General features: G+C 40.8%; 1 protein-coding gene across 1 annotated transcript in view; it reads left to right on the forward strand.

Annotated features, from left to right (window-relative positions):
- Positions 1 to 26,238, forward strand: part of PRUNE2 (prune homolog 2 with BCH domain) — a 269,696-nt gene that overhangs the window by 205,484 nt on the left and 37,974 nt on the right. The window contains exons 10-11 of the mRNA XM_060154956.1: positions 13,946 to 14,025; positions 15,953 to 16,153. Coding sequence (XP_060010939.1) covers positions 13,946 to 14,025; positions 15,953 to 16,153 — 281 coding nt within the window. The remainder of the gene's footprint in view (positions 1 to 13,945; positions 14,026 to 15,952; positions 16,154 to 26,238) is intronic.

Consider the following 26,238-nt stretch of genomic DNA (forward strand, 5'->3'; position numbering starts at 1 on the left):
AAGAATCCTCCTGCCAATGCAGGGGACACGGGTTCGAGCACTGGTCTGGAAAGATCCCACATACTGTGGAGCAACTAAGCCTGTGTGCCACAATTACTGAGCCTGCGCTCTAGAGCCCACAAGCCACAACTACTGAGCCCATGCGCTGCAACTACTGAAGCCCACACACCCAGAGCCTGTGCTCTGCAACAAGAGAAGTCACCGCAATGAGAAGCCCGCTCACCACAACTAGAGAAAGCCCGCGCGCAGCAACGAACACCCAGAGCAGCCAAAAATGAAAAATAAATTTATTTAAGAAAAAAACCAAAACACACAATGTTATTTCAAATGTATAAAGACAGAGAGATACTACATAGAATCAAGGAGGTTGTTTTTCTTTAAGGAAAAAAGAACATAAATGAAATGGTAAAATTTTCAGAACCTAGAAAAATATTGTTTTAGGAAACAAAATTCAAAACTGAAATACAGAAAGCAGCAAATCTAAGAAAATAAAGAGACAGTAAAAGGAACCAAAGTGAAAAGAACAGACGATTGGAAAAAGAGAAACTATTAAAAGATAGAGTGCAGCTACAGACTGCAAAAGTGTAGAATTCGATAAATTTAAAACAACCTACTGCAAAAGAGAAATGAATCAGCAGTGGCCAAGAGGAGCAGGTAGTGGCTGTGGCTTATTTATTTTAATATCCCCACTGGCTTGCAGAGATCAGACCTTCAGAAGATACTGGTGAGGATGAAGGGAAATGACAGACATGTGGCCCGAGGGGGTAGCCGCCCCTCTGCCAAGGCCCGCTTATCAAAGGCTAAACTCCTCCCTTTCTTCAGTGATGCTAATATTTCAGCTTTCTATGCCTGCTCCTCCCTACTTTTATTTGGAAAACATTGAAAGCCCTGATACTATGGCAGTGGGACGTGACAGCATACTATTGCTGCTGATAAACAACTGAAATTACTACTAACGAAGCACTTAATTATTTCTAATGTCAGCTGGAAATTGTCCAAGTGAGGATTTCTAGAAACTCGTAGAGAATACTATTATATTTAAATTACCTCTTTATCTTAAACTGTTGCCCATGCTGGTATTTTAAAAATTGAAAAAACACAGAAGAGTAAATAAATAAAAAGTAAAAAAATCCCTTTCTCCCTAAACTGCTCCCTATACATAGCCCCTATTAATTAATTAAATTATTAATAGAAATTAATAATTTCTATGCCTTCTAGATATTGTCTGTGCCTAAACATATGTATAAATGTGCATAACGTTATACAAATTACATCATTCTAAACATACCACCTTGTAATTTGATTTATTAAGTATATCTTAGATGCCATCCCATGTCAATACATTTAGAAATTTTTTGCATTGATATACAGTGATGCATTTCATGTTATATTTAATCACTCCCCTGTTGAGCATTTAGATTATCCTTTATACTTTTTCCAAAAAATAATAAATTATTTGAGTGGAAAAATTCCTTTAGTGGAATATTAAATTAGACTATGTTTCCTTTAGTTTATTCAGTGAAATAGACAACTAGGGTTCAAAGCTGAGGGCAAAATGGTGCAAAGCACTCTTATCTCCCAAAGAGACAAACGGCAAGAAGCTCTCAAAGACTGGGTTAGATACTTCCCCCAAGGTCTTTTTTTTTTTTTTCTTTTTTCTTTTGTGGTACGTGGGCCTCACTGTTGTGGCCTCTCCTGTTGCGGAACACAGGCTCCGGACGCGCAGGCTCAGTGGCCATGGCTCACGGGCCCAGCCGCTCCGCGGCATGTGGGATCTTCCCGGACCGGGACACGAACCTGTGTCCCCTGCATCAGCAAGCGGACTCTTAACCACTGCGCCACCGGGGAAGCCCTTTTTTTTTTTTTAATTGAAGTATAGTTGATTTACAATGTTGTGTTAGTTTCAGGTGTATAGCAAACTGACTCAGATATATACACACACACACACACAGAGACATATACATATATATATGTAGACATATATACATATCTGAATATATATATGTATTCCTTTTCAGATTCTTTTCCATTATAGATTATTACAAGGTATTGAATATAGCTCCCTGAGCTATACAGTAGGTCCTTGTTGTTTATCTATTTTACTCATAGTAGTGTGTATCTGTTACTCCCTAATTCCTAATTTATCCCTCCCCCACTTCCCCTTTTGTAACCATAAGTTTGTTTTCTATGTCTGTGAGTCTATTTCTGTTTTGAAAATAAGTTCATTTGTATTATTTTTTTAGGTTCCACTTATATGGGATTAGTTTTTCCCTGTGTGCTAATCTCTAGGTCCATCCATGTTGCTGCAAATGGCATTATTTCATTCTTTTTTATGGCTACGATTCCATTGTGTGTATATATTTATATATATATATATATATATATACCACATCTTCTTTATCCATTCATCTGTCATTGGATATTTATGTTGTTTCCATGTCTTGGCTATTGTAAATAGTGCTGCTGTGAACATTGGGTTGCATGTATCTTTTCAAATTAGAGATTTTGTCTCTTCTGGATATATGCACAGGAGTGGTAACTATTTTTAGTTTTTTTTTTTTTTAAATGAAGTATAGTTGATTTACAATGTTGTGTTAATTACTACTGTACAGCAAAGTGATTCAGTTATACATACATATATATATATATATATATACACACACACATATACACATCTTTTTCATATATTCTTTTCCATTATGGTTTATCATAAGATATTGAATATAGTTCTCTGTGCTATACAGTAGGTAGGTCCTTGTTATATATCCATTCTATATATAAAAGCACTGCTAACCCCAACCTCCCACTCCATCCTTCCCCCAAACCCCTCCCCCTTGGCAACCACAAGTCTTTTCTCTATATCTATGACTCTGCTTCTGTTTCATACATAGGTTCATTTGTGTCATATTTAGATTCCACATATTAAAAATATCACATGGTATTTGTCTCTCTTTCTGACTTAGTATGATAATCTCTAGTTGTATCTATGTTGCTGCAAATGGCAATATATCGTTCTTTTTTATGGCTGAGTAGTATTCCATTGTATATATGTACCACATCTTCTTTATCCATTCCTCTGTTGATGGACATTTAGGTTATTTTCATGTCTTGGCTATTGTGAATAGTGCTGCTATGAACTATAGGGGTGCATGTATCATTTTGAATTATAGTTTTGTCCAGATACATGCCCAGGAGTGGGATTGCTGGATCATATGGTAATTCTATTTTTAGTTTTCTGAGGAACCTCCATACCATTTTCCACAGTGGCTGCACCAACTTACATTCCCACCAACAGTGTAGGACAGTGCCCTTTTCTCCACACCCTCTCCAGCATTTGGTATTTGTAGACTTTTTAATGATGGCCGTTCTGACTGATGTGGGGTGATACCTCACTGTAGTTTTGATGTGCATTTCTCTAATAATTCGCGATGATGAGCATCTTTTCATGTGCCTGTTGGCCATCTGTATTTCTTCTTTGGAGAAATGTTATTTTTAGTATTTTAAGGAACTTCCATACTGTTCTCCCTAGTGGCTGCATCAATTTACATTCCCACCAACAGTCTAAGAGCATTCCCTTTTGAGAAATGAAATTGTATTCAAGTTGTTTTCATCTAGAACAGGGGTCCGCAAACTATGGCCTCCAGGTCAAATCTAGTTAGTTGGCCACCTATTTTTCTACCCAGTTTTATTGGAACATAGCCACGCCCCTTCATTTACATATCTTACGGCTATTTTTGTGCTACAGCAAAGTTGAGTAGTTATGATAGAGACTGTGTGGCCTGCAAAACGTAACAAATTTAGTATCTGTCCCTTTACAGAAAAACTTTGCCGACCCCAGCTCTAGAGAAGTCAAAGACTTAACTCCCCTGCCATGCCCTAGGGATCAACAAATATAACTGCTTGAGCAGCAGTTGGAAGACTGGCTCTGTAGGGCCCTGTTGTTTGTATTTCTGGTGCCAGACTGTCCACACTCTCGAGCGACTGAGGGGAAGTAAAACCAAGGCAGTGCAGCCATTGCATTGCACTGCTGGGGAGAGGAATCCTTGGGAGCATATCCCCTTGGGCAGGATGGGAGGGCAGGGAGGTATCTACAGACTTGTCAGCACAGAAGAGAAATTCCAGGAGGTGCTGAGCCGCTGGAGTGGAGGGTGGGCAGGGCTGCAGGAGTCTGTGCTGAGACTCTGGTCACTTGGTCATCCTACAGGAGCTGCTGACTCTCGCCCTAAAGACTCTTCATTTCTGAAGACAAACGGTTGTCCACTCCTCCTCCGCCTCATTTCCCAAGAACCTCATCCTTACTTAACAGGCCCATCCTCCCCGCCCCCCCAGTACACCCCCCCCCGCCCCCGCCCCCGCCCCAGGTTGTTCCTAATAGCATCTGAGAGGTGCTTTTGTCATTGTGGAAGAGGGCACTGTAAACTCTACACTGGGTGAACTTCACCTTATTATGTTTAGAGCAATTACTCCTTTGTGATATGACTTCTGTAAGAGTCACCTCGCATTTCTAAATTATGTTTTGAAGAAAGCTTAACTTGTTATCAAACGTAATTTGTTGGTAGACAATTTGAGTGGTCAAGTTCCAATATGTGGTGAGACCTTATGAGGAACACTCTGCTAGAAAAGTAGGGCATCCTCCCGTCTCTAAATAAGGGTGTTTATTCAATAGTTAGTTATTCCCCTCCACCACATGCTAGGCCCTCTGCTAAGCACTGGGAGTGCCTGTCTTCAAGGACCTCTGTGTGCATGTGTGGAGGGGGGATGAGAGTGGGGAGGAATGGGGAGGGTGGGGCCAGAGAAGTTAGGAATAGATGGTTGTAAATCATGAAAAATACCCACTCAATGTGAGCTCAGGGTACTGTTGGACTTGACCCAGCTGTGTGGGGTGAGGCTGAGATGTCTAAGCTGAGTTCTAGAAGACAAGCAAGAACCAACTGGGGAGTGAGCGATGGGAGAGGAGGCTCGAGTTCGGCCTGGGAGGCCAGACCGTGAAGCCTGGTGAGCCATTCTCTGGAGCCAGGACCCTTCCCTTGAGACAGTGGGGACATGAAAGGACTGAAACAAGAAGGTTAGATTGAGATGGTTAGATACTGAGTGAGCAATTTGAAGGGGGTGGGGAGTAAAATCAGAAACAGGTTTCTGCAAGGAAAAAATGAACTTGAACTAAGGTCTTAGCAGTGAAAATAAAGAGGAGAGGAGGTTGCAAATGTATAAGACTGGATGGTCAGGATGGTCAACTGGATTGGGAAGGAATGTTAGAAAAAGAAGGAAATTAAGAATGATTGCCAGTTTGGGGTTTGCGAGCTCACAGGTGATTGGTAGGGACATTCACGGGGATGGGGAAGGTATTAGCTGACCATTGCTGTGTAATAAATTATCTCGAAATTTAGCAGCTTAAAACAACATTTTTTCTCTCACAGTTTCTGTGTCTGGAATTTAAGAGCAGATTAGCTAAGTGATTCTGACCCAGGGTCTCTTATGAAGTTGCTGTCGAGACATCAGTCATCTGAAGGCTCCATGGGGGCTGGAGGATCTGCTTCCAAGGTGACCCACCCGCATGGCTCTTGGCAGGAGGCCTCAGTTCCTTCCTGGATTTTTACAGGAAGCCCTGGTTCCTCACCACCTGGATCTCTCCATAGGGCTTCCTGAACATCCTTAGGACATGGCAGCAGCAGGCTTCTCCCACAGTGAGTGATCCAAGAGAGAGCAAAGAGGAAGCCACGTGCTTTTTAGGACCTAGTCTGACAAGTCACACACTGTCACGTCTACCTTATTCTGTTCTTTAAAAGCAAGTCACCAAGTTCAGTCCACACTTAAGGAAAGGGGGGGTGTTGGGCTCCAACTTTTGAAAGGAATGTCAAAGAATTTGTGGACACTTTTTTAAAACTACCACAGAGAATGTAGGATGTAGCAGATCTGTGCAGAGGAAGATGCGGAATTCAGTTTTGTACGTGTTGAATTGGAAATGCCTGTGAGTAATCCAAGTTATGAACTGTAGATTTGCTTCAGAGACAAGTATATGCCCCTTCCCAGTGTGAGATTATGCCACTTAATTGAATCTTCTCAGTAACAAATATTGATATGTCTTAAGGTTTTAGAAAACATGTGAAAAAGAGAATAATATATACCCTGCAGGCAAGAGGTAGAATTCTCCATGCAGCCCTGTTCACAGCCAAGGATTTAATTAATTATCTGAAAAGAAATGTTTTAAATGCTATTTAGGCTTTCCTTCTATTCCTGCTGTGTTCCTCAAACTTCAGGGCTCATAAGGTTTACTACAGAGGATTTTATACAAAACGACATATGCTATAATTCAAGGGTCATTTGGACAGCAAGTGATTTTTGCTACCTGCAGATTTTGAGAACTCAGCCCTGTGTAAGGAGACTGTATAATGTTTCTCTCCTCTGAGAACATGAGAACAGATGGCTGTGGTTTGTGGGGTTTTGCAAAATCCCTAGAGAAGGTGGTAACTGGGTGAGTGCCCAGTGCTTGTGTTCCTTTAGTTTTTTGTCATCTCCTTTCCCTATTCTCACCCCCTTCCTTATCTGCCTCAGCTGGCTGACTTATAGGAGTCACCACACTTATCTTTTCTAGGGTGAGTGAGGCCCAGTGGGGTAGCTAATTGTTGACAAGAGCCTCATTTCATGGGCTCAAACCCAGCTTCCTGTTGTGGGACCTAAGCGCCCATCCTTTCCTGGGTATCAGCTGGATTAACCGGAGTGTGAACCCCAGTGCCTCTGCCTTGCCTCCCAGTTGAGTAATGTGATAAGAGCCCTGGGGCACACAGGGTGGCATGTACCCTTATCTTAAATTGTCCAGCCTACTTTATCAGACAAGAATCCTGAAATGGCAACTCTCCAACCATTGGTCTTTAAAGGGCTAATTTATGTACTCAACAAAAGCAGGCAAGCACCTCATGAAAGGTTTTGTTTCTTCTTTTTTTTTCTTTTCATTTTATCTCCACTCCTAGAGAAAGTGACTTATGAAGTCTGTCACAAGGGAACTCTCTCTTTATGTAATCATTTCCCAAAATTTATCAGCATAACCATATGGTATTTTTCTAAAGAACAATTAACATCCTTAACCTGCTGCCCTATTTCTATGGAGCTGTATTTTTTAGTGGTCAGTCTTATAAGAATGATTATTCCCTAAAAGGGTTGTTGCCTGCTGCTGGGTGTGCATGCCCGCCAGGAAACATTAGAATCTAGAAGTGCTGTGTGTGCGCTAAGTCTCGGTTCACTGCTCATTCGCTATTAAAAAGAAACTGATCTCGGACAAAGCTAATCCTACAACAGTTAAATCCCTCCAGATTCATAAATGCTGGAAGGATATACAATGTAGAATGGGCTTACCTTTGTACCTGGTCTAAACTCAAGAGGGTGCATGTAACCAGGTCCCAAAATTTTCCTTTTTCAGTTGATCTTTTACTCTGGTGTCAGGACCGCCGTGCTACTGCGCGCTAATTTCTTTATTAAGAAGCAGAAATACCAGAAACACAAAATCTACTAATATACATGGGATCCGTTCTCAAATTGGAAGATTCTATTTACGTCACTGTTCCCCACTTGGTGGTATTTGTGATTAGAGGGGTGCCCAGATTCAGTATAAATAGCACTGAATCACCCAGGAGCATGGTTCTTTTTCCGACTTCCTGATTGAGTTGAGCCCTTAGATAATTCATCCATTTTCTTTTCTAATATCTGAGTTCAAGGCTATTTATTTTCCTCTAGGAATTTCTTTAGCTGCTTTCACAAGTTTTGACACGTAGGGCTTTATTGTTCATTTACTTACAGATGTGTTTTTAAATTTCCAAACAGTCTTTTTATGATTGATTTCTTATATATGGCCCTGAAGTCAGAAAATAAGGTACATGCAATGTTGACTTTTGGTATTTTACAAGACATTCTACATAGTTTTCATGAGTTTGAAAAAATTGTGTATTTTTCTTGAGTGCCGATCTGTCCATTAGACCAAGCTATGTTAGCACTTTGTTCAGATCTTCTGTATCTTTATGCATTTTTTCAGATTGATTCCTAAATTCTTGAGACATTCAAATTTCCCCCCATGAAGTTAATTTCTCCTTATAATTTATATTCGATTTTTTGGCCTATGTGGTTAAAAGCATATTGGCTCTGGGTCAATATATCTTCTGAGAAATTCTTCCTTTTATCATACAGTAATAACTTTCTTAAGCCTTAATAATGCTTTTCTGCCTGAAGTCTATTTTGTTTGCTACTAATATTGTGACAGTTGCTTTCCTGTGGCTATTGTTTTTCTGATATTTCTTTTTATATCACTTTATCATCAACACTTCTGCATTATTATTTTTAGATGTTCCCTTTTTTTTTTTTTTTTTTTTGCGGTACGTGGACCTCTCACTGTTGTGGCCTCTCCTGTTGCGGAGCACAGGCTCCGGACGCGCAGGCTCAGCGGCCATGGCTCACGGGCCCAGCTGCTCCGCGGCATGTGGGATCTTCCCGGACCAGGGCACAAACCCGCGTCCGCTGCATCGGCAGGCGGACTCTCAACCACTGCGCCACCAGGGAAGCCCTAGATGTTCCCTTTTCTAGCCAGCATGGCTACTCAGGGTAAATGGCACTGCCTGCTATGACAAACAACCCCCAATCTCAGTGCTTCAACACCACGAAGTTTTAAAAATTATTCTTTAATTATTATAATCTCTTTCATATTGCTTTTTGTGTTTTTTTTAAAGATTTATTGCTAGTTCTTCTGTTTACAGCATCTGCTGGCAATCCCCCGTAGTGTTTTTCCGTAGTTTAGTTAGTAGTTTGGTGGGTGTGGGTGAGGGTGTTGGTGTGGGTTCACCTTTCAGAGGGTTTTTTCTTTCTCCTAAGTGGATTTCCAGTGAATCCTAGATAGTAGAAGTAGCACCATTAAGTGGTTTCGTATTTGGTTCTTTTGGAACCCTAGGACTCAAGGCCTTCAATGGTCCTCGGTGAATTTTCATTTTAATCTTTTGACTTGCGTTTCCTACATCATTCAGGTAATATAAATCAAGACATACTTGGCATACAAGCAGTGTCTCTAATTCTCATAGGTTGCTTTTAGTTTTCCACCCAAGATTCCAGGCAGACTGTGCTTTCCAAGGCCAGAGGATAGAGTTTGTTCTCATCCCTCTTTCATTAAGAGGGCCGCTTTTTAAGGGCCACGGCCTTATTTAGAAGTTCAGGGTCTAGGCGTTTCTTCCAGCACCTGGAGGTCACTTCTCCTGCGGGGCCCAAAGGCCTATGTCCAGTCCAAAATCCTGCAGGCTACCTTTCATCAGCTTTCTAGAATAACTCTTCATTTCCAGCACCTGGGGATTTCCCCGGTCTCTTTCAAGTTTGGAAATGTATTAATTACTTTTAGGGTGTTCTGTCTTATATAGCATTTCTTTGGATTTATAATGATAAATGACATTACACCTTGCCAGACACTTTCTGATCCCTCTTTTTTTTTTTTTTAGCAAATAAAAGTCTCAGAGGGAGAGCCCAGGGGTTTCTAGCTTGAATTTAATAGCATTGTTTTATTTTGATTATATTTAATTTATGTGACTATTTTAGGTGAGTGACTCTAAGTTTCCTTATATACAGTGATAACAAACCTTCCTTTCAAAACAAACTTAAGTCAATTTAAAGAAAAATATTAAGTAAATTGACAAGGGCTAGGTGGCTATGAGAAAGCCATGAAGGTGCTATATTCATATTCAAGTTTATAGAATGCTTGAAAAGCAGTTGATGGTCTGCTGAGCTTTGTCCTCATTTAGAAAAATGTTCCTATATGCTAAAGCAAACCTAGACAAGAAGATGTTTATCATCACCCTGAGCCTGGGTTGAGAATGTGGGAAATGCCCTGATTTGGGTAATCCAAGTCAGGGCATAGTGCCAGTCAGATAGTCCCTTCAAAACAAACAATAAAGATCAGCTGTACTGCTCAGAATGGGCTGGATTAGCACGTGGTAACAGAGAAACCCAATATCTCAGGGCAAAACAAAAAGATTTCTTTCTTGCTCATATATCCAACGATCTTTATCCAGTAGGGGCTCTTCTCCTCCCAGCCCCTGTTCTGAGCTCCTCCATAGGCACCAAGGCGGGGAACAGCACGTGGCACCTACACTTGGTCCTAATTCTTCTGCCCGGAAGTGACACCTGCCACTTCCGCCCTCGTTTCATTGATCAAAGCAAGTCACATGGCCACCCTAATTTCAGAGGAGGACAAAAGGCGGAGAGCCAGAACTATTTGGGTGAAGAGCGATAATGTTTATAAAACCGCCCAGCAAACAGTTCTGGATCCGTCCTCTAGATGGCGAAGTGGAGCCAAGCATCTGTTGGGGAGGTCAGCAATAGTAGAGTCAGACTCAGTGTTTATAACACCCCCAGCCTGTTGGGTAGCTCCCTTCCGTACAGAGAAAACCCCTAATTAGGTAGTGACTACGGTTGGGTAAGGTAAAATACTTAACCTTCACTATGGACTGATTTGTTACCTAACAGATCCCAAGAGGCTTCCATTCCCATTGGTAAAACTCCATGCAGTCCCATCGCCAACTACTCTGGCCACTTCATTTCTACAAATATTTATAGACCTAATGTATGAATGTGGTTGAAGTATTTACAGTGAGCACAACTTGGGTTTCTGTCAGGTTTGCCTCTGGGCTGCTCTGGTGCAGCGTTCCTTCTCTGTCCCTGGGGTTTCCTAAAAACTCCCCACGGCCTTCTGTAATATCTGTGGATTTGTGAGTCCCTCTCTTCCGATCACTGCCTGGTCACAGCTTCAGCTTCTCTTTTCCCTCAGGTATGCCGCCTCTGGTTTTCTAGCACTTTCTTAACTGCGTCTCTGTGCCGTAAAGGGGCGCTGAGAGACAAAGGCTCTATTTACTAACTTCAGTGAGTCCAGGGCACTTATAGGCTCTGTGGAGATTTGTGCAGCACTGAAATTTTCCCTTACCGAGGCTGAAACCCCAATTTTAATAACCTTAATATATGTTTTGTCCAACCATGACACAGACTTCTGTTAAATCACTGATCCTGCTATTATGTTTAAAATGAGGGAACACAATACCTTACACTTAGTGAATGCCTTATAATTTCCAGAGTATTTTCTCATGTATTCTAGTTATTGTTTATTCTCCACAGTCACTGTAATATTCTGTATTCATTAGCTTCATTTAAAATCACAAAGACGGTCAGCTAATTTTCTCAGAGCTTGTCAGTACTAACCGTAGAACTGTAATCCAGGACTATAACCTCATATCCAGGACCCTTTCAGTTATTCCATGATGTTGCCTATAACTCACAAACATCAACAAAACCTACAAAATTTTAAGATGGATACTATCTGTCTATTTTTAAACCCTTCATATTTATCTTGGAGCTAAGGCCAGCACCCTTATGTGCTCTCTGAAGCAAGTAGGTGTGATGTCATTTTTTTTTTTTTTTTAGGTTGACTCATAGGCAACTAGAGAAAATAATGTACATGTGCATTTAGGGGATTTCAAGTTCAATAATTCAATCCAACACATATTTATCGGGTATTTATTTCTACCAGGTGCTGGAGATGTAATAGTAAAGAAGACAGACATGGTTTCTGTCCTCATGAAGCTTCAAGGCTAATGGAGAAGGCAATTATAATAGCAAAAAGAACTACAATAAAGCAGATAACATTCGTTTCTTTCAGTGTTCTTTTCAGGCATTGCACAGTCTCTCTTTTATTGGAGAGGAAATGGAGGCACAGAAAGATTAAGTAACTTGCCATATGACACACAGTAAGGGGTAGAGCTAAGATTTGAATCTAGCTGCTCTCAACAGCAGTATTTTGCTACTTTACAGGTACTACAGGGTTGATGTCAAAGAGAACGCACACAGATCACTTCAGATGACGAGGGGTCATTGTAAGGAGATTTGAAAAACCGCAACAGCATGGGAAACCTAGACAGCTATCCCTCTGGGTCCCAGGACTTTCAAACTGGGGCCTAGAGCAGGCCTTCTCTTTGCCTACCACCCCACCTCCATTGCTGGACAGTCTGGTTTGCTGCACCCCATGCGGTGCGTCTCTGGCAAGGGTTACCTTGTTCCTGCCAATACATTTATTGCCTTTGACTCACAGGCTGACCCCTTGCTCACTGTTTTTCGACTAGGGTGCAGGACTCATTTCAGAGAACATATAGGGCAGAAGCCACAACAAGTGTATGGAGAAAGAAACTCCCTGGGGTTGTGTTTTTGAAGGGGTCTGTGGGGTTGACGGGTAAGGACACAGGCATTTACTTCTCTCAGGGGAGCAGCGCTGAATTGCTGGTGACAGTCCTCATTATTATTTTTTATTATTATTATTTTTTATTTTTCTGCTGTACGTGGGCCTCTCACTGCTGTGGCCTCTCCCGTTGTGGAGCACAGGCTCTGGACGCACAGGCTCAGCGGCCATGGCTCAAGGGCCCAGCCGCTCCGCAGCATGTGGGATCTTCCCGGACCGGGGCACGAACCCACGTCCCCTGCATCGGCAGGCGGACTCTCAACCTCTGTGCCACCAGGGAAGCCCCTCATTATTTTAACTCCATCATCCCATCTTCACCACAAGCATGAGGCTGGTCTGTTTCATTCTTCTACATCCTTAGCACAGAGTAGACACTCGATACATATTTGCTGAATAAATGAAGCAAGCACAGTTATCACTACAGACACAGGATTTTGTTTACGTCATAGACTTTAACAATAAGGGGTTTAACTTGAATCCTGAAGAAACTGATCATCCAGGTAAGCAAACTCCAAATGTTTGGTAGACCCAGATTGAGGTGGAGAGGAGTCGCAGTAAGAGAGGGAGGGATTAAATTTAGAACTTTAACACTAAGGTTTATCATGTTTAAATTTAGATTAGTGTCTACATCAGAGTTATTCACCCTAGATGAGTAAAATTACATGGAAGCCACCACGAAGAAAAATATATTATCGTAGGGAGGGTGGGAGGGAGACGCAAGAGGGAGGGGATATGGGCGTATATGTATATGTATAGCTGATTCACTTTGTTATACAGCAGAAACTAACACACCATTGTAAAGCAATTATACTCCAATAAGGATGTTAAATATATATATATATATATATTATCATGATAAATGGGGATGTACTGAACGAGGGTCAGGAGATAAAAATAAGTCAAGGGGAATTTACTGTGAACAGTGATCAGCTTCCTACAACAGCATATAGATTTGCCACAGTTTCCTCCAGTATTTGTCTGTTCCCTTCCACTAGTCTTACCAAGTGGGTAAGTCCTGGGTTCAACAGTCCCGGGTTCAACACTGATTAGGGAGAAAAGATGGTAACTCATGACCAGAACCATCTTCACCAACTTATATTTCACAATGAATCTTTAAATAGTCAAAGAAGGAAGGAAAATAACATCAGTTGGCACCTTCTCAGGAATGTTGGGCACTTTACATTCATTGCTTAATCTTTCAACAACTCAGTGAGGTAGGTGGTATATCCCTGTTTTACAAACAGATCAGCAGAGTACGCTTTCCTCTGCCCACGCAGTTTAGGTAATATGCTCAAATTTACAGAGGAAGAGATATATACAAAGTCAGGTCTGTACTTACTCCAAAGCATATATATTGTATCCCTTGTTGAAAAAAAATTAAATGTCCCCTTAAGTATATTTTATTAGTTATTTGCTTCTCCTGTTTCTGAATTTCTTACTTGAGGTGCGTTTACTTATGAGAACTGGCAGAAGAAGTGACTCGCTCTGTGCACAGAGTAAAATCCGAGTCCGTGGTTCTCATTCACAGTAACTGCAGAAAGTCTGTATTCTAATTTAGGGCCACTTACAATGGATTCAGTACACATACTTGGTTTATTGAAAATGCCATCCTGGAATCTCTGGGTTTCCTTTTCAAAGAAAATTAAATCCCACACAATTTTTTACACTCTTTGCTTTGTGTTTGTTTGTTTGTTTTTTCAGATTACTGTTAGAGGATGTGGGCATGGACATCCCCTTTGAGGAGGGAATGCTGAGTCCCAGTGCGGCAGACATGAGGCCTGGTGAGAAAGCGTTCATTCATTTTCTTCAGCAGTGTTCTATATCCAAACGTGTTCATTATTCAGTGAGAGAACCATTTCCTGTGCATCCAACTTGTGATATCAGTGATAAAAGTGAAGAGAGGAAAAAAATATGTGTGAGGAAGGTGTTAGGCTTGATGTGGTTAATTTCAGAGTTGACTTGAGTCATCACCTAGTGTGGGCCACCCTTTATCTCCTGGGCCATGCCTGGATCTGCCAATGTTTTCAGTTCCTGTGATAACCGGCTGCTGTTTATCATAATACCAAATTCTAACATCTAAGTTCCCCAAATTTATACGTAAGTGTGAGAATATTAAAAATCAGCGATTTAATATTAAGGATGCTCAGTATCCTGATTATTAAAAAAGAAAAACAAAAAACCCCAAACTACGCTTTACAACCCAAGGCATATACAAAAAGGAATTAAAAAATTTCAGTTGCAACCTATATGACTCTCACTCTGTACTAGGTTCACTCCTTTGCACTGTACCAGCTACAGGATCATACCAAGATCCTGAACCCTGACATTATCAGTCAAGCCTAGAATTGAGAAAGAAGGGAGTCAATTTTTTATTTCTGTCCGAGTATTTAAAGTGCATTCTTCAAAGTACTAATCATGTGACATAACTATTCTTAAGTGTTCTATGGCCAAATAAGTATGGTAGCCACCGTACATCTGCTCCACTCTTCAAGGTCCACAATTCACTTTTTATTAAAAAAAGTGAATTGTGGGAATTCCCTGGCAGTCCAGTGGTTAGAAATCTGCACTTCCGCTGCAGGGGGCCCAGGTTCGATCCCTGGTCGGGGAACTAAGATCCCACAAGCCACGTGGCGTGGCCCAAAAACCCCCCAAAATGTTATATACATAACATTTCTACCATCACAAAAAATTTCTTTTGGACAGCACAGCTCTGAGAATCCCTGTAATATGGAAACCCAATGTTTTACAAACTGACGGATCAATAGAAACATTTTTTCAAGTAATACATAAAAACATTACATGGAACACAGTTTAGGTGTTGTCTAGACAGAAAAAAAAAAAATCTTAATGACAAAGAAACAGTGTCAGCTTCCTTAGGACAAGAGACAAGACTAGAGTTAGAATTCCAGAATTGATGGGTATACCAGATGGCCTTCAAAACATTTTGTGATAGGGAATCCTGAAATTGTTTTGTTAAGGTATCTCTCTAACATTGTTTAGTTGGGATCAACTTGGTTAAAAATGACTTCTCCAGCTCTGCTTCTGTTAAGTGAAAGGCTCTTGAACAGCAAGATGCATATTACAGTGAAAGAGTGGGAGCTAATTCCATGAGCCTTACACGAGGGGACTATCACTACGGTACAGGAACCAATGTCAAGCCATATTGGCGTAAGAATTAATGAGTGCTTGATCAAGGAATGTAATCTGGGAGGGTACCTCAGTTTTATTACCAAAAAAAAAAAAAAAGCCAAAGAAAGTTCACAACAGAGATGTCAGGAACTAAAGAGACGTATTTTGGGTTGTCTGTAAACATTACAGATAAAGTTTGTATCCTCCATTTTAGAGGAATAAAGTCTACATGAATCACTATAAGTTATGTGTAAAGCTTAACTGTTTTTCTTAAGTAATATGCATCATAAAAAATTTGATTCAGTAGTGTATCAGTGTCAAGTTCTCAAACCTGAACAGGGCAGTTCTAAAAACTAGATCTCTGCTCCCACTTCCTATTTCTGCATGGCCAGGGCTGATGTAGCTGGGGCGAGCCAGTACTGAGGCCTGCTGGCCAAGAGTGGGGTCTAAATCCCACATGAGGACTTTTAGCAGGTGTGCCTTTGCTGAAAGGCCTTAAAATTGTTTTTCACTGGGGCCCACACCCACTGTTGGCAGCCGTGTGTATGGTCTAATAATGTTGCTCTTTATCTTCTTTAGAACCTCCTAATTCTCTGGATCTTAATGGCAGTCATCCTCAGAGAATCAAACTCACAGCCCCAAATATCAATCTGTCTCTGGATCAGAGTGAAGGGTCTGTTCTCTCTGATGATAACTTGGACAGTCCAGACGAAATCGATATCAATGTGGATGAACTCGATACCCCTGATGAAGCAGATTCTTTTGAGTACACTGGGCATGGTAAGTGGCCAAGTTGGCAAGGCCAAAGTTAAGTGAAAAGTGAAAGATTATCTAATCTTATCTAATGTCATCTAGGTGGCTTTAGGAACAAACCTCTCATTGTGTTGCTGGTGGCTCCTTTCTGTGATTTCTAGAAGCTTCTGTTTGTATCTCAGGTCATAGGTGGACATGATTGATGGTTTAGAGCTTGACAGAACAGGTATGGCTCACAGAGGTCATACATAGCCATCACTCCTTTGTTAAACCCCTACTTTATGCCAGGCCTTGTGCTTGGCTGGGGTTGTAGGGCCATGTTACATGCTGTGTTATAAGTGTTACATGTAGGGCCATGTTACATGCTGTGTTATAAGAAAACTGGGACTGGGTTTGCAGAGAAAGAGAATTTAATCTGGAAGATAAAATTAGAGGTGGAAAAATTAGAGCTTACTGGTTTCTCTGTACAAGCTCCCACTGTCTGGAATGTTCTTGCCCACAGATCCTACCTGGGTGGCTCCTTCTCTTTATTCAGAACGTAATCAGATGTCATCTTCTCAGAGGCCTTCCCTGACCTCTGTAATGAAAGGCATTCCCCACACCACCACCTAGTCATTCTCTATCCCAGTATTCACTTTATTTTCCATGTGTCACACTAATTGAAATCATATCATTTAACTATTTGCTTGCATCTCTATTTTCTTTCTCTTCCCACTAGAATGTCTGCTCCACAAGGTCAGGGACTTTCTTATGTTTAGTGCTATATCCCCAATAAAGCAGGAAGGAAGGAGGGATGGGACAGGGTGTGCTGGGGTAAAAATAAAAAGGAAGAAAATTGGGGCTTCCCTGGTGGCGCAGTGGTTGAGAGTCCGCCTGCCGATGCAGGGGACACGGGTTCGTGCCCCGGTCTGGGAAGGTCCCACATGCCGCGGAGCGGCTGAGTTCGTGAGCCATGGCCGCTGAGCCTGCGCTCCGCAGTGGGAGAGGCCACAACAGTGAGAGGCCTGCGTACGGCAAAAAAAAAAAAAGGGAGAAAATGAAAAGCTGTTGGATCAAACACTGGCACTCCTGATATGATTACCAGTCTTATTTTAGTTCTTTCTCTTGCTCAATGAAATTGCGTTTAAGAAATGTATACAGATACAAAGCACTTGCTTTAAAAAATGGCATCATGTAGTTTCAGTTTTACAGGGTGGCATTCTCTGACTTTGTAGTATTTGAATTTGAAAGTAAGAGAATCCTGGCTACAGCTACTGCTTTGATACACTTTGAAAATGATTAAAAAAGAAATACCACAATTGAATGATGCCCTGACTTATTTAGAGCTATACTGATTCCAGCAGTTTCTTTCATAGAAGAACATAGTTATGAAATTAGGAGAGTCATCATCAAATTACTTGCATCATCAAATTACTTAAGTCAACCAATGGTCATTGAGCAACCAGGGCTATAACCACAACCAGCATAGATTCAGACCCTGCCTTCACAGAGTGTAAAGCTTTATTTCCTCAAGCTAAGAAAACAGGAAGTGGCTAAACTACTTGTATTACAGATGATTATGTTTAAGTAGAGATTTTATATTGCATTTTTATCATGTTCTTGGATTTTTATAGTTATCAGGATATTTGACCCTGTAGGTTGAAATACACAAATAGGAGGTGAAAGGTCTTGAATTCATATTCTTTTCTGCCATCTCAGTCACTCTTCCCCAGCTACTCCATCCTTTCCAGCTGACCCCAGCTCTCCCAGCCCTTCTTCTGCTAATAGATCTTCAAGTGTAAAAGTCAAGCATTAACTTAAAATCCCAGAGAAGACAGCTGTGGCAGGACCCTGCTCGCCCCTCCCTCTCCTCCCCCTGTGCTTTCCTGTTGCCCTGGAGAGCTGTGTCACACTACATCTGAACCTTTTCTTTTTATAAATAGTAAAACTGTCAAGCAAAGTGGTGGCGGCTGAGCAAACTGGTAATTAAAGCTGCCACTTGCTGACACAGTTCTTTTTATTTAGTCGACACAGTTATGCTGAAAGAACCAGATTAACAGCCACAACCCTGCTTTTAGGTCTTAAACTCAAAGGAGAGAATTTTAATGTAAGTTGAATTTTAAGTCCACCTTGATTTTCATATGAAAGATGTATGTTCAGACACTGTTTTAAAAACAACAACATTAAACACTGAAAACACAAAGTGCCTCTGAATAGCTATATTTTATAAACATGCAGATATAGATAACTGACTATACAGAGAGAATACATTAGCGTCCCAAAGTATGAAATTAATGTTTGGAAAGCTGCATGGTTTTCTTGTTTGTTGTGTGAGCATTCTGAACTAGGCATATACATTCTAAACAAAATTGGAGTTTTTAAGGCACAGGCTTTCAAGAGTGTTTGGTCAGTTATTAATTTTATTTAATGAACACTTTTCACAGTGCTTACTGTGTGCCGGGATCTGTGCTAGGTGCATTATAAATATTAACTATGTTAATGCTCACGTCAAATCTATGAATAGGTGTTATGTTACCCCCAGAGGTTAAGCAAGTCACCTAAGGTCACATAGCCAGTAAACGTCAGAGCCAGCATTCAAAACCTGAGTTGTCCCCGACTCCTGGGCCATGCTCTCTCCATAAATATACTGACAGTGAACAGGAGGATCTTTTGCTAGGTTAGGCTAGCGCACCTGAAGTCAAGCCTGGTGACCCATCCTCACATCTACATTCCCTTTTATCCAGCCATTTTCTGGTGACTTGAGGGCCCTTAATTTCTCAAGTGCTTGAAGGATGTTTACACCATTTGCCTGTTTTATTCAGTTGATGATCACCAAACACTGCTGCCAGGTTATTTGCCCACAGTGTGATTTTGCTTACGGAAAATTTCTGAAGCTCACTATCAAAAGATGTTAAAGTAGTCTTCCCTCCCAAGCTATTTTCTTTGATAATTGTGTCCAAATGTCATTCAAAGTACCGACATAATTAAGGCTTGACTTCCTTTGGTATTTAGAAGTGCCAAAGATATCAGAAATATGTAGATAGTGAAGGATTTAACAGGCCAGTCTTTCAATATTAAGGGAGATCTGAGCTTTCTTTTTCTTTTAATACTTTATTATACTAATCCTATAAACTTAAAAATATCCAAAGGTCAGAAAATTGATGATGACCTATTTCTGTTTTCCAAACCAACCGCAGAGTTATTTTTACCGTAATTCAGGTCTCAGCAAAGCCATTTCATGAGGGAAATGATAGAGAATTTTAGCCTGAATATTTCTGATAAGAACATTATAAGAAACACTTATGTGCTCTTATATTTTTTCTTCCTAGGCTAAGCGATGTTTAGTGACCTCGTTTAAGCTATCTTTTCGAAAACTAACCCCTAATGACAGACAGTTTCCTATGTGAATAAGATGCCCTAACATTTTTTCCACATAATCAGATAGTCACTTCATTTAACTTCCTTATCTGCAGTCTTCCATTATTTTCACAGCCTACAGGCAACCAGCTTATAAAATCAATTCCCTGTTTTAACTCTGCATATTAACTAGTCAAGTGTTAGGCTTATTCTGTTTTACCCACAAGCAACCTTATGCCATAATGATAATGTGGTATGAAAGGATGATTTTTTCCTTGTATTTTTGTATGCTGAGTTTTCACATTCAAATTAACTACGTACCTGTTGTCACCTGAAGAACTTTAAAGACTTTCTTAGCTGGGTACAGGATGTCTTTCCTCTAACAAGTAAAAGTGCAAACCCGGGGGGGGCGGGGCAGAGTGTATGAAAAAATGGAAGTCGGAAGGCCATTGAGCAAGTTACTCTTGTTGCCTGGGACTAAGACGTACCTAGGACTCTAACAATAGCAAAGAAGATGGAGAAAGCCCGTGTTTGAACCCCGGCTATGCTCTTTCCAACTGTACTGAACTATACTTCAACAGGAAAAAAGTGAAGAATTTTCTCAGTTTGTGATACTGGCAAAAGATGAAGCTGAACTTAAGCTTCATTCTGTCAGGAAGGGTCCCTAGAAATATGTTCACATCATTACATGCTTTTGTAAAAGTTTGAAGAAAAAAAAAAAAAGAAAAGATTATTTTCCTTAAAAAGCTCCCTCCCCCCAAAACTATATACACTTCAGGCTGAAACAAACCTGAATCCACATTGGATACTAAGTGACATAAAAGGGAGCGATGAAAGGTATCTTAGGAATGAAAATTCAAAGCTAGTTTGTAAATCTCTGGGTATTTAGCATAATACTAAACATGTCTTGAACGATGAGTGTCATTTAGAAAGCACTCCTCCTACAAATGAAATTAGTAACATTCAACCTAATGTTCTCTAAATCAATAGTCTAGATTAATACACAGCATGTCCAGGATTCAATTATGCCTAATGTTAGTGATCAAATATGTCACGAATAATACCTAACCTCATTTTCTTCCTGGGAGTGATTTCTAACATTTAATACAAATAAAGAGGCTCTTTGGCTTAAAAAAAAAAAAAAGAAGTTCAAACATAATGAATGTCTTTTAAGGCATTTTCAGACTGTTCCCATTACCAGTGCAAGATCACAACATAGAAAGCTAGTCCCCTTTACAGATGTGTGTCCCTCCTGGAGGCCACGGCTGGCCTCATTGCCTCATCTTTTGTTAGTCTGTGTGATCACCAACAGGGGACTCTCCGCTGTGATCTGTTAGCACAGGATGTTCAGGAGCCTGTGTACTACATCTTCTCACCAAAGGCAAAAGAAAATGTTCAAGTTGACTTCTCCCCTGTGTACCAAGGCTTAATTGACTTCAACAGTCGCCAGGGAGAAAAGCCTGTTATTCAGAAAAGGAGACAAAGAAAATCAAGCATTTCTTAGTGAAGAGAGCATGAGACCAAACATTAAATTTGGAGGGCCTGGGGATAGAGAGTTAAATGAGACCGGAAAATTTTGCAAATAGTGAGAAAATGATAGCAATGGGAGGACGGTAATTTATAGTTGTAGCAGAAGAATTTTTTTTTTAAAGTAGTTTTCTCATATTTTTAAAATTTAATTTAATTTTATTTTATTTCTGGCTGCGTTGGGTCTTCGTTGCTGCACGCGGTCTTTCTCTAGTTGCGGCAAGCGGGAGCTGCTCTTCCTCGTGGTGGGCGGGCTTCTCATTGCGGTGGCTTCTCTTGTTGTGGAGCACGGGCTCTAGTCAGGCGGACTCAGCTATTGCGGCACATGGGCTTAATAGTTGCAGTGCGTGGGCTTAGGAGTTGTGGCCCACAGGCTATAGGGCGCATGGGCTTCAGCGGTTGTGGCGTGCGGGCTTCAGTAGTTGTGGCTTGCGGGCTCTAGAGCGCAGGCTCAGTAGTACTGGCGCACGGGCTTAGGTGCTCCACAGCATGTGGGATCTTCCCAGACCAGGGATTGAACCTGTGTTCCCTGCATTGGCAGGCGGATTCTCAACCACTGCGCCACCAGGGAAGTCCCAGAAGAATTATTAAGTTTGGGAAGATCCATTAATTAAAGGGAGTAAAATAAAGCTACTTTTACTTCCTACTAGCTTAGATTGTTGACTTCCAGAATTGATCACCTTAAGACAATGTACTGAACCCCTAGCTCTTATATAACTTTATTTCATTTATATCAGTCAGAAGAGGTGGGAAAAGGAGACATACCAACTTGGCCATGCTTTCTCTGAAACATTAGGAGTAACATTTGATAAAAAGGTCCAGCCTCGAGCTTCTTTTTATTGAAGTATAGTTGATTTACAATGTTGTGTTAATTACTGCTGTACAGCAAAGTGATTCAGTTATACATATATATACATTCTTTTTTTATATTCTTTTCCATTATGGTTTATCACAGGATATTGAATATAGTTCTCTGTGCTATACAGTATGACCTTGTTGTTGATCCATCCTATATATCATAGTTTGCATCTGCTAATCCCAAACTCCCACTCCATCCCTCCCCCGACCCCTCTCCCCCTTGGCAACCACCAGTCTGTTCTCTATGTATGTGATTCTGTTTCTGTTTCACAGATAGTTTCATTGTGTCGTATTTAAGATTCCACATATAGGTGATATCGTATGGTATTTGAATTTCTCTTTCTGACTTACTTCACTTAGTATGAGACTCTTCAGGTCCATCCATGTTGCTGCAAATGGTATTATTTCATTCTTTTTTATGGCTGAGTAGTAGTCCATTGTATATAAGTACCACATCTTCTTTATACATTCATCTGTTGATGGACGTTTAGGTTATTTCTATGTCTTGGCTATAGTGAAAAGTGCTGCTATAAACATAGGGGTGCATGTATCTTTTTTGAATTATAGTTTTGTCTGGATAGATGCCCAGGAATGAGATTGCTGGATCATATGGCAACTCGATTTTTAGTTTTCTGAGGAACCTCCATACTGTTTTCCACAGTGGCTGCACCAACTTACATTCCCACCAACAGTGTAGGAGGGTTCCCTTTTCTCCAAACCCTCTCCATCATTTACTGTTTGCATATTTTTTGATGATGGCCATTCTGACTGGTGTGAGGTGATATACCTCATTGTAGTTTTGATTTGCATTTCTCTAATGATTAGTGATGTTGAGCATCCTTTCATGTGTTTGTTGGCAATCTGTATGTCTTCTTTGGAGAAATGTCTGTTTAGGTCTTCTGCCCATTTTTGGATTGGGTTGTTTGTGTTTTGGTTGTTGAGTTGTATGAGCTGTTTGTATATTTTGGAAATTAAGCCCATGTCGGTTGCATCATTTGCAAATGTCTTCTCTCATTCTATAGGTTGTCTTTTGTTTATGGTTTCCTTTGGTGTGCAGAAGCTTGTAAGTTTGATTAGGCCCCATTTGTTTGCTTTTATTTCTACTGCCTTGGGGGACTGACCTAAGAAAACATTGGTATGACTTATGTCACAGAATGTTTTGCCTATGTTCTCTTCTAGGAGTTTTATGGTGTCATGTCTTATGTTTAAGTCTTTAAGCCATTTTGAGTTTATATTTGTGTATGGTGAGAGGGTGTGTTCTAACTTCACTGATTTACATGTACCAGTCTCAAACTTCTATGCCAAAATGAATAATAATGCTGTTTTTAAAAGTAAACTGTAGGAAAATGGTTGTGTACATGTAGACACACTTTTAAGGTAGGAGTGTAGTGTCCTTTCTTACTATGATACAACAATCAAAAAGCATACAGACAAAAACTGATAGATTCAACTATATAAAAATATATTTCTATTTGGGAAAAAATCACAAATTCAAAAACTAAGCACAAGGCAGGAAAATAATTGCAGTATATGACAAAGTTCTGTATAAAGAACTCCAAAAAATCAGTAAGGACCACAATAGGCAAAGGATTTATCAGGTGCCTCCCTGTCAGTAAGAGAAATATAAATAACCAATAAACACTTAATAATTCTCACCTTCTTTAATAATTTAATATACATTAAAACAACAAAGAGAGAAGTTTCACCCTAAATTTTCAATAATTAAAAACTTCGATAACCTCCCGTGTTGTTTTTTTTTTTTAATAAATTTATTGATTTTTAAAATTTTTGGCTGCATTGGGTCTTCATTGCTGCACAGGGGCTTTCTCTAGTTGTGGCAAGTGGGGGCTGTTGTTGCGGTACATGGGCTTCTCATTGCGGTGGCTTCTCTTGTTGCGGAGCACGGGCTCTAGATGCATGGGCTTCAGTAGTTGTGGCGCGTGGGCTTCAGTAGTTGTGGTATGCGGGCTCAGTAGTTGTGGCGTGCAGGCTCAGTAGTTGTGGCGCATGGGCTTAGTTGCTCCGTGCATGTGGGATCTTCCCGGACCAGGGCTCGAAACCATGTCCCCTGCATTGGCAGGCAGATTCTTAACCACTGTACAACCAGGGAAGTCCCGCCAGTGGTTTTAATAGTGTGAGGAAATAGGTACTCTCAGATATTTTGGTGTGATATATTCAAGGCCAGAAATGCTCATAAAGCCTTTCAGTGCTTAGACCCTCTGACCCAGCATTCCATTGAGAAAGGTAACCTATAGCAATATGTGCACAAAAGAGATAAGACACCTTTACAGAGATACTTATTGCAGCAAATTCTTTATAAGGAACAACAACCCATAAAATAGAGTAAAACTAAATTTCCATTGCTATGGGACTGATAAACTAAAAGACATCAGTAAAACTGAATACTCTAGGGCTATTTTTAAAAATGAGCAGGGTTTATATTCACTGAGATGAAAAGAAGCCCATGCTGTGTTATTAGGTGGAAGCACATTGTAGAACAGTACGTACAGAACATGCAGAAGATAGAGATTAATCATACTTTCTGGGGAAAAAAAAGTATGTTTGTGCCCATGAGTAGAGAAAGAAAACTACGTATCAAACAAAAATGAGTGAGAGAGGCATTGGTGATTTTTGCTGTTTCCCTGAAGAATTTCTGGCATCTTCTGGTCCGAAGTCAGATGTGCTATCCATCGCACCGCTAGCCCCCACCCAGCAATTTCTGTATTGCTTGTACTTTTATTAACGTGTTTTATTTTTATAACAAAGAGAACAGAGTATACAAAAAAAAATTTTTTTTAACAAAGTAGCCTCAATTAAAGCATGCAGAAAACAAAACAACCCCACACAGATCACCAGGGTCAACGCAGAGCAGGCCAGAAAGTCCCAGACAGGGTGAAGAGGGGTTGGTGGATGGTGAGTACATTGCAGAGAAGAGCAGGTGTGTACAAGAACCTCAGAAGACAAACCCGCATCAGAGCCCAGTGGGAAAACAGGGTCCTGGTAAGGGAGCGGAGAGGAGCATCTGAGGGTCCCACCCCACGTGGGAAGGGAGAAGCAGGAAGGGATCCCAGAAAGGGAGTCCAGGGCAGATGGATGGATTTACACAAGTGACACAGCGCTTGATCTGAAACCAAGGTTGCTGCTTTCCCGTCCTGAGTAAGCTGCAAGCGCTGGTGGGAATGCAGAGAAAGCCAGAGTGATTGCAAGGCTCTGCAGGTGGTAGTAGCTGTTGGTGTTGGCATAAAAGGCTAGGATTGCTTCCCAGCTGGACTCCATTTTGCTATTCTAAGTCACAGGTAATTACACACGTTTGAATTTGTCTTGCGGGATCTTCTGGAACATAATGGCTCTGTTGTGGCTCCCTTACAGATGACCTATACGTCCAGGGACTTGTCCAAGCTTTATTTATCCACTCACCCTCCCAAGTTTCACTGAGGGCTCTGTGCAGGGTTTCAAGCTAAGTGCTGAGTGGGTTGGTGGAGGCAGATATCAAAGATGATTCTGGCACAACTTCTTAGCCCAAGGAGCTCACTGCCTTATAGTAAAATAAATGAGAATGAGACAGTTACACATTCAGGTACAGTGTGATAGCTTAGAAGAGTGGACAAGGTAAGGGTCTGATTGTATTTGCTTCCTAACTCTGTGACCTGAGGTAGTTACTTCAGAGTTTTTGCATTGGTATTTCAAGTGGAGTATAAATCAAAGGTAATTTCTCATGAAATGGAAACTTAATGATAACATCTGAAAGAATTATTGTGAAATCTATAAACAATCCTTTCTTCCAAGTCACTTAAACATACATAGAATAACCACTGTTAAATTCTACTAGTACCTGAAGTAAAAATGGAAACAATTGTTGCTTATTCTTTTAAGAAAACTAAATATGGTTGCTTTTTTCTTGATGCACAAGAATGGGTAGTAAATTTCTCCCCCAGGAATGCTCAGTGGGCTTTTTCATTGCCTTGGGCACCCGCAGGTAAGAGTCTTGTGAATTTTTGGCCTTGGAGCACTTCTGGTCTACGAGGTTGTTTCTCACTTACTGTAAAACCTTTGTGTAGCATATTTTGAAAAATGTATAGGAAGTAATATCGAATTCATGTCCAGATGCACTCCCAGTAGAGAAGGGGATTCAACCCCACTGTAAGAGTCTTCGAGTGGGGGTCTAGGCTGGCGGTATCGTCAAGATACTGAGCTGAGGGCCCCCAAAACACTCTGAGCACTCAGGATACACCAAGAAATGTGGCGCAAGGAAGATAGGGCCTGATGACTAGCCTTTCACCCCATCAGAAAGACCTGCAGTCTACAACTTATATGATCAAGGATGAGTTAGCACCAGCCTATGCCCCCTTGGACCACTACAGACACAAGACAGCTCTAGCTCTTTTCCTATC

This window comes from Lagenorhynchus albirostris, chromosome 7 (assembly GCF_949774975.1).
Source record: "Lagenorhynchus albirostris chromosome 7, mLagAlb1.1, whole genome shotgun sequence".
Classification (NCBI taxonomy): Eukaryota; Metazoa; Chordata; class Mammalia; order Artiodactyla; family Delphinidae; genus Lagenorhynchus; species Lagenorhynchus albirostris.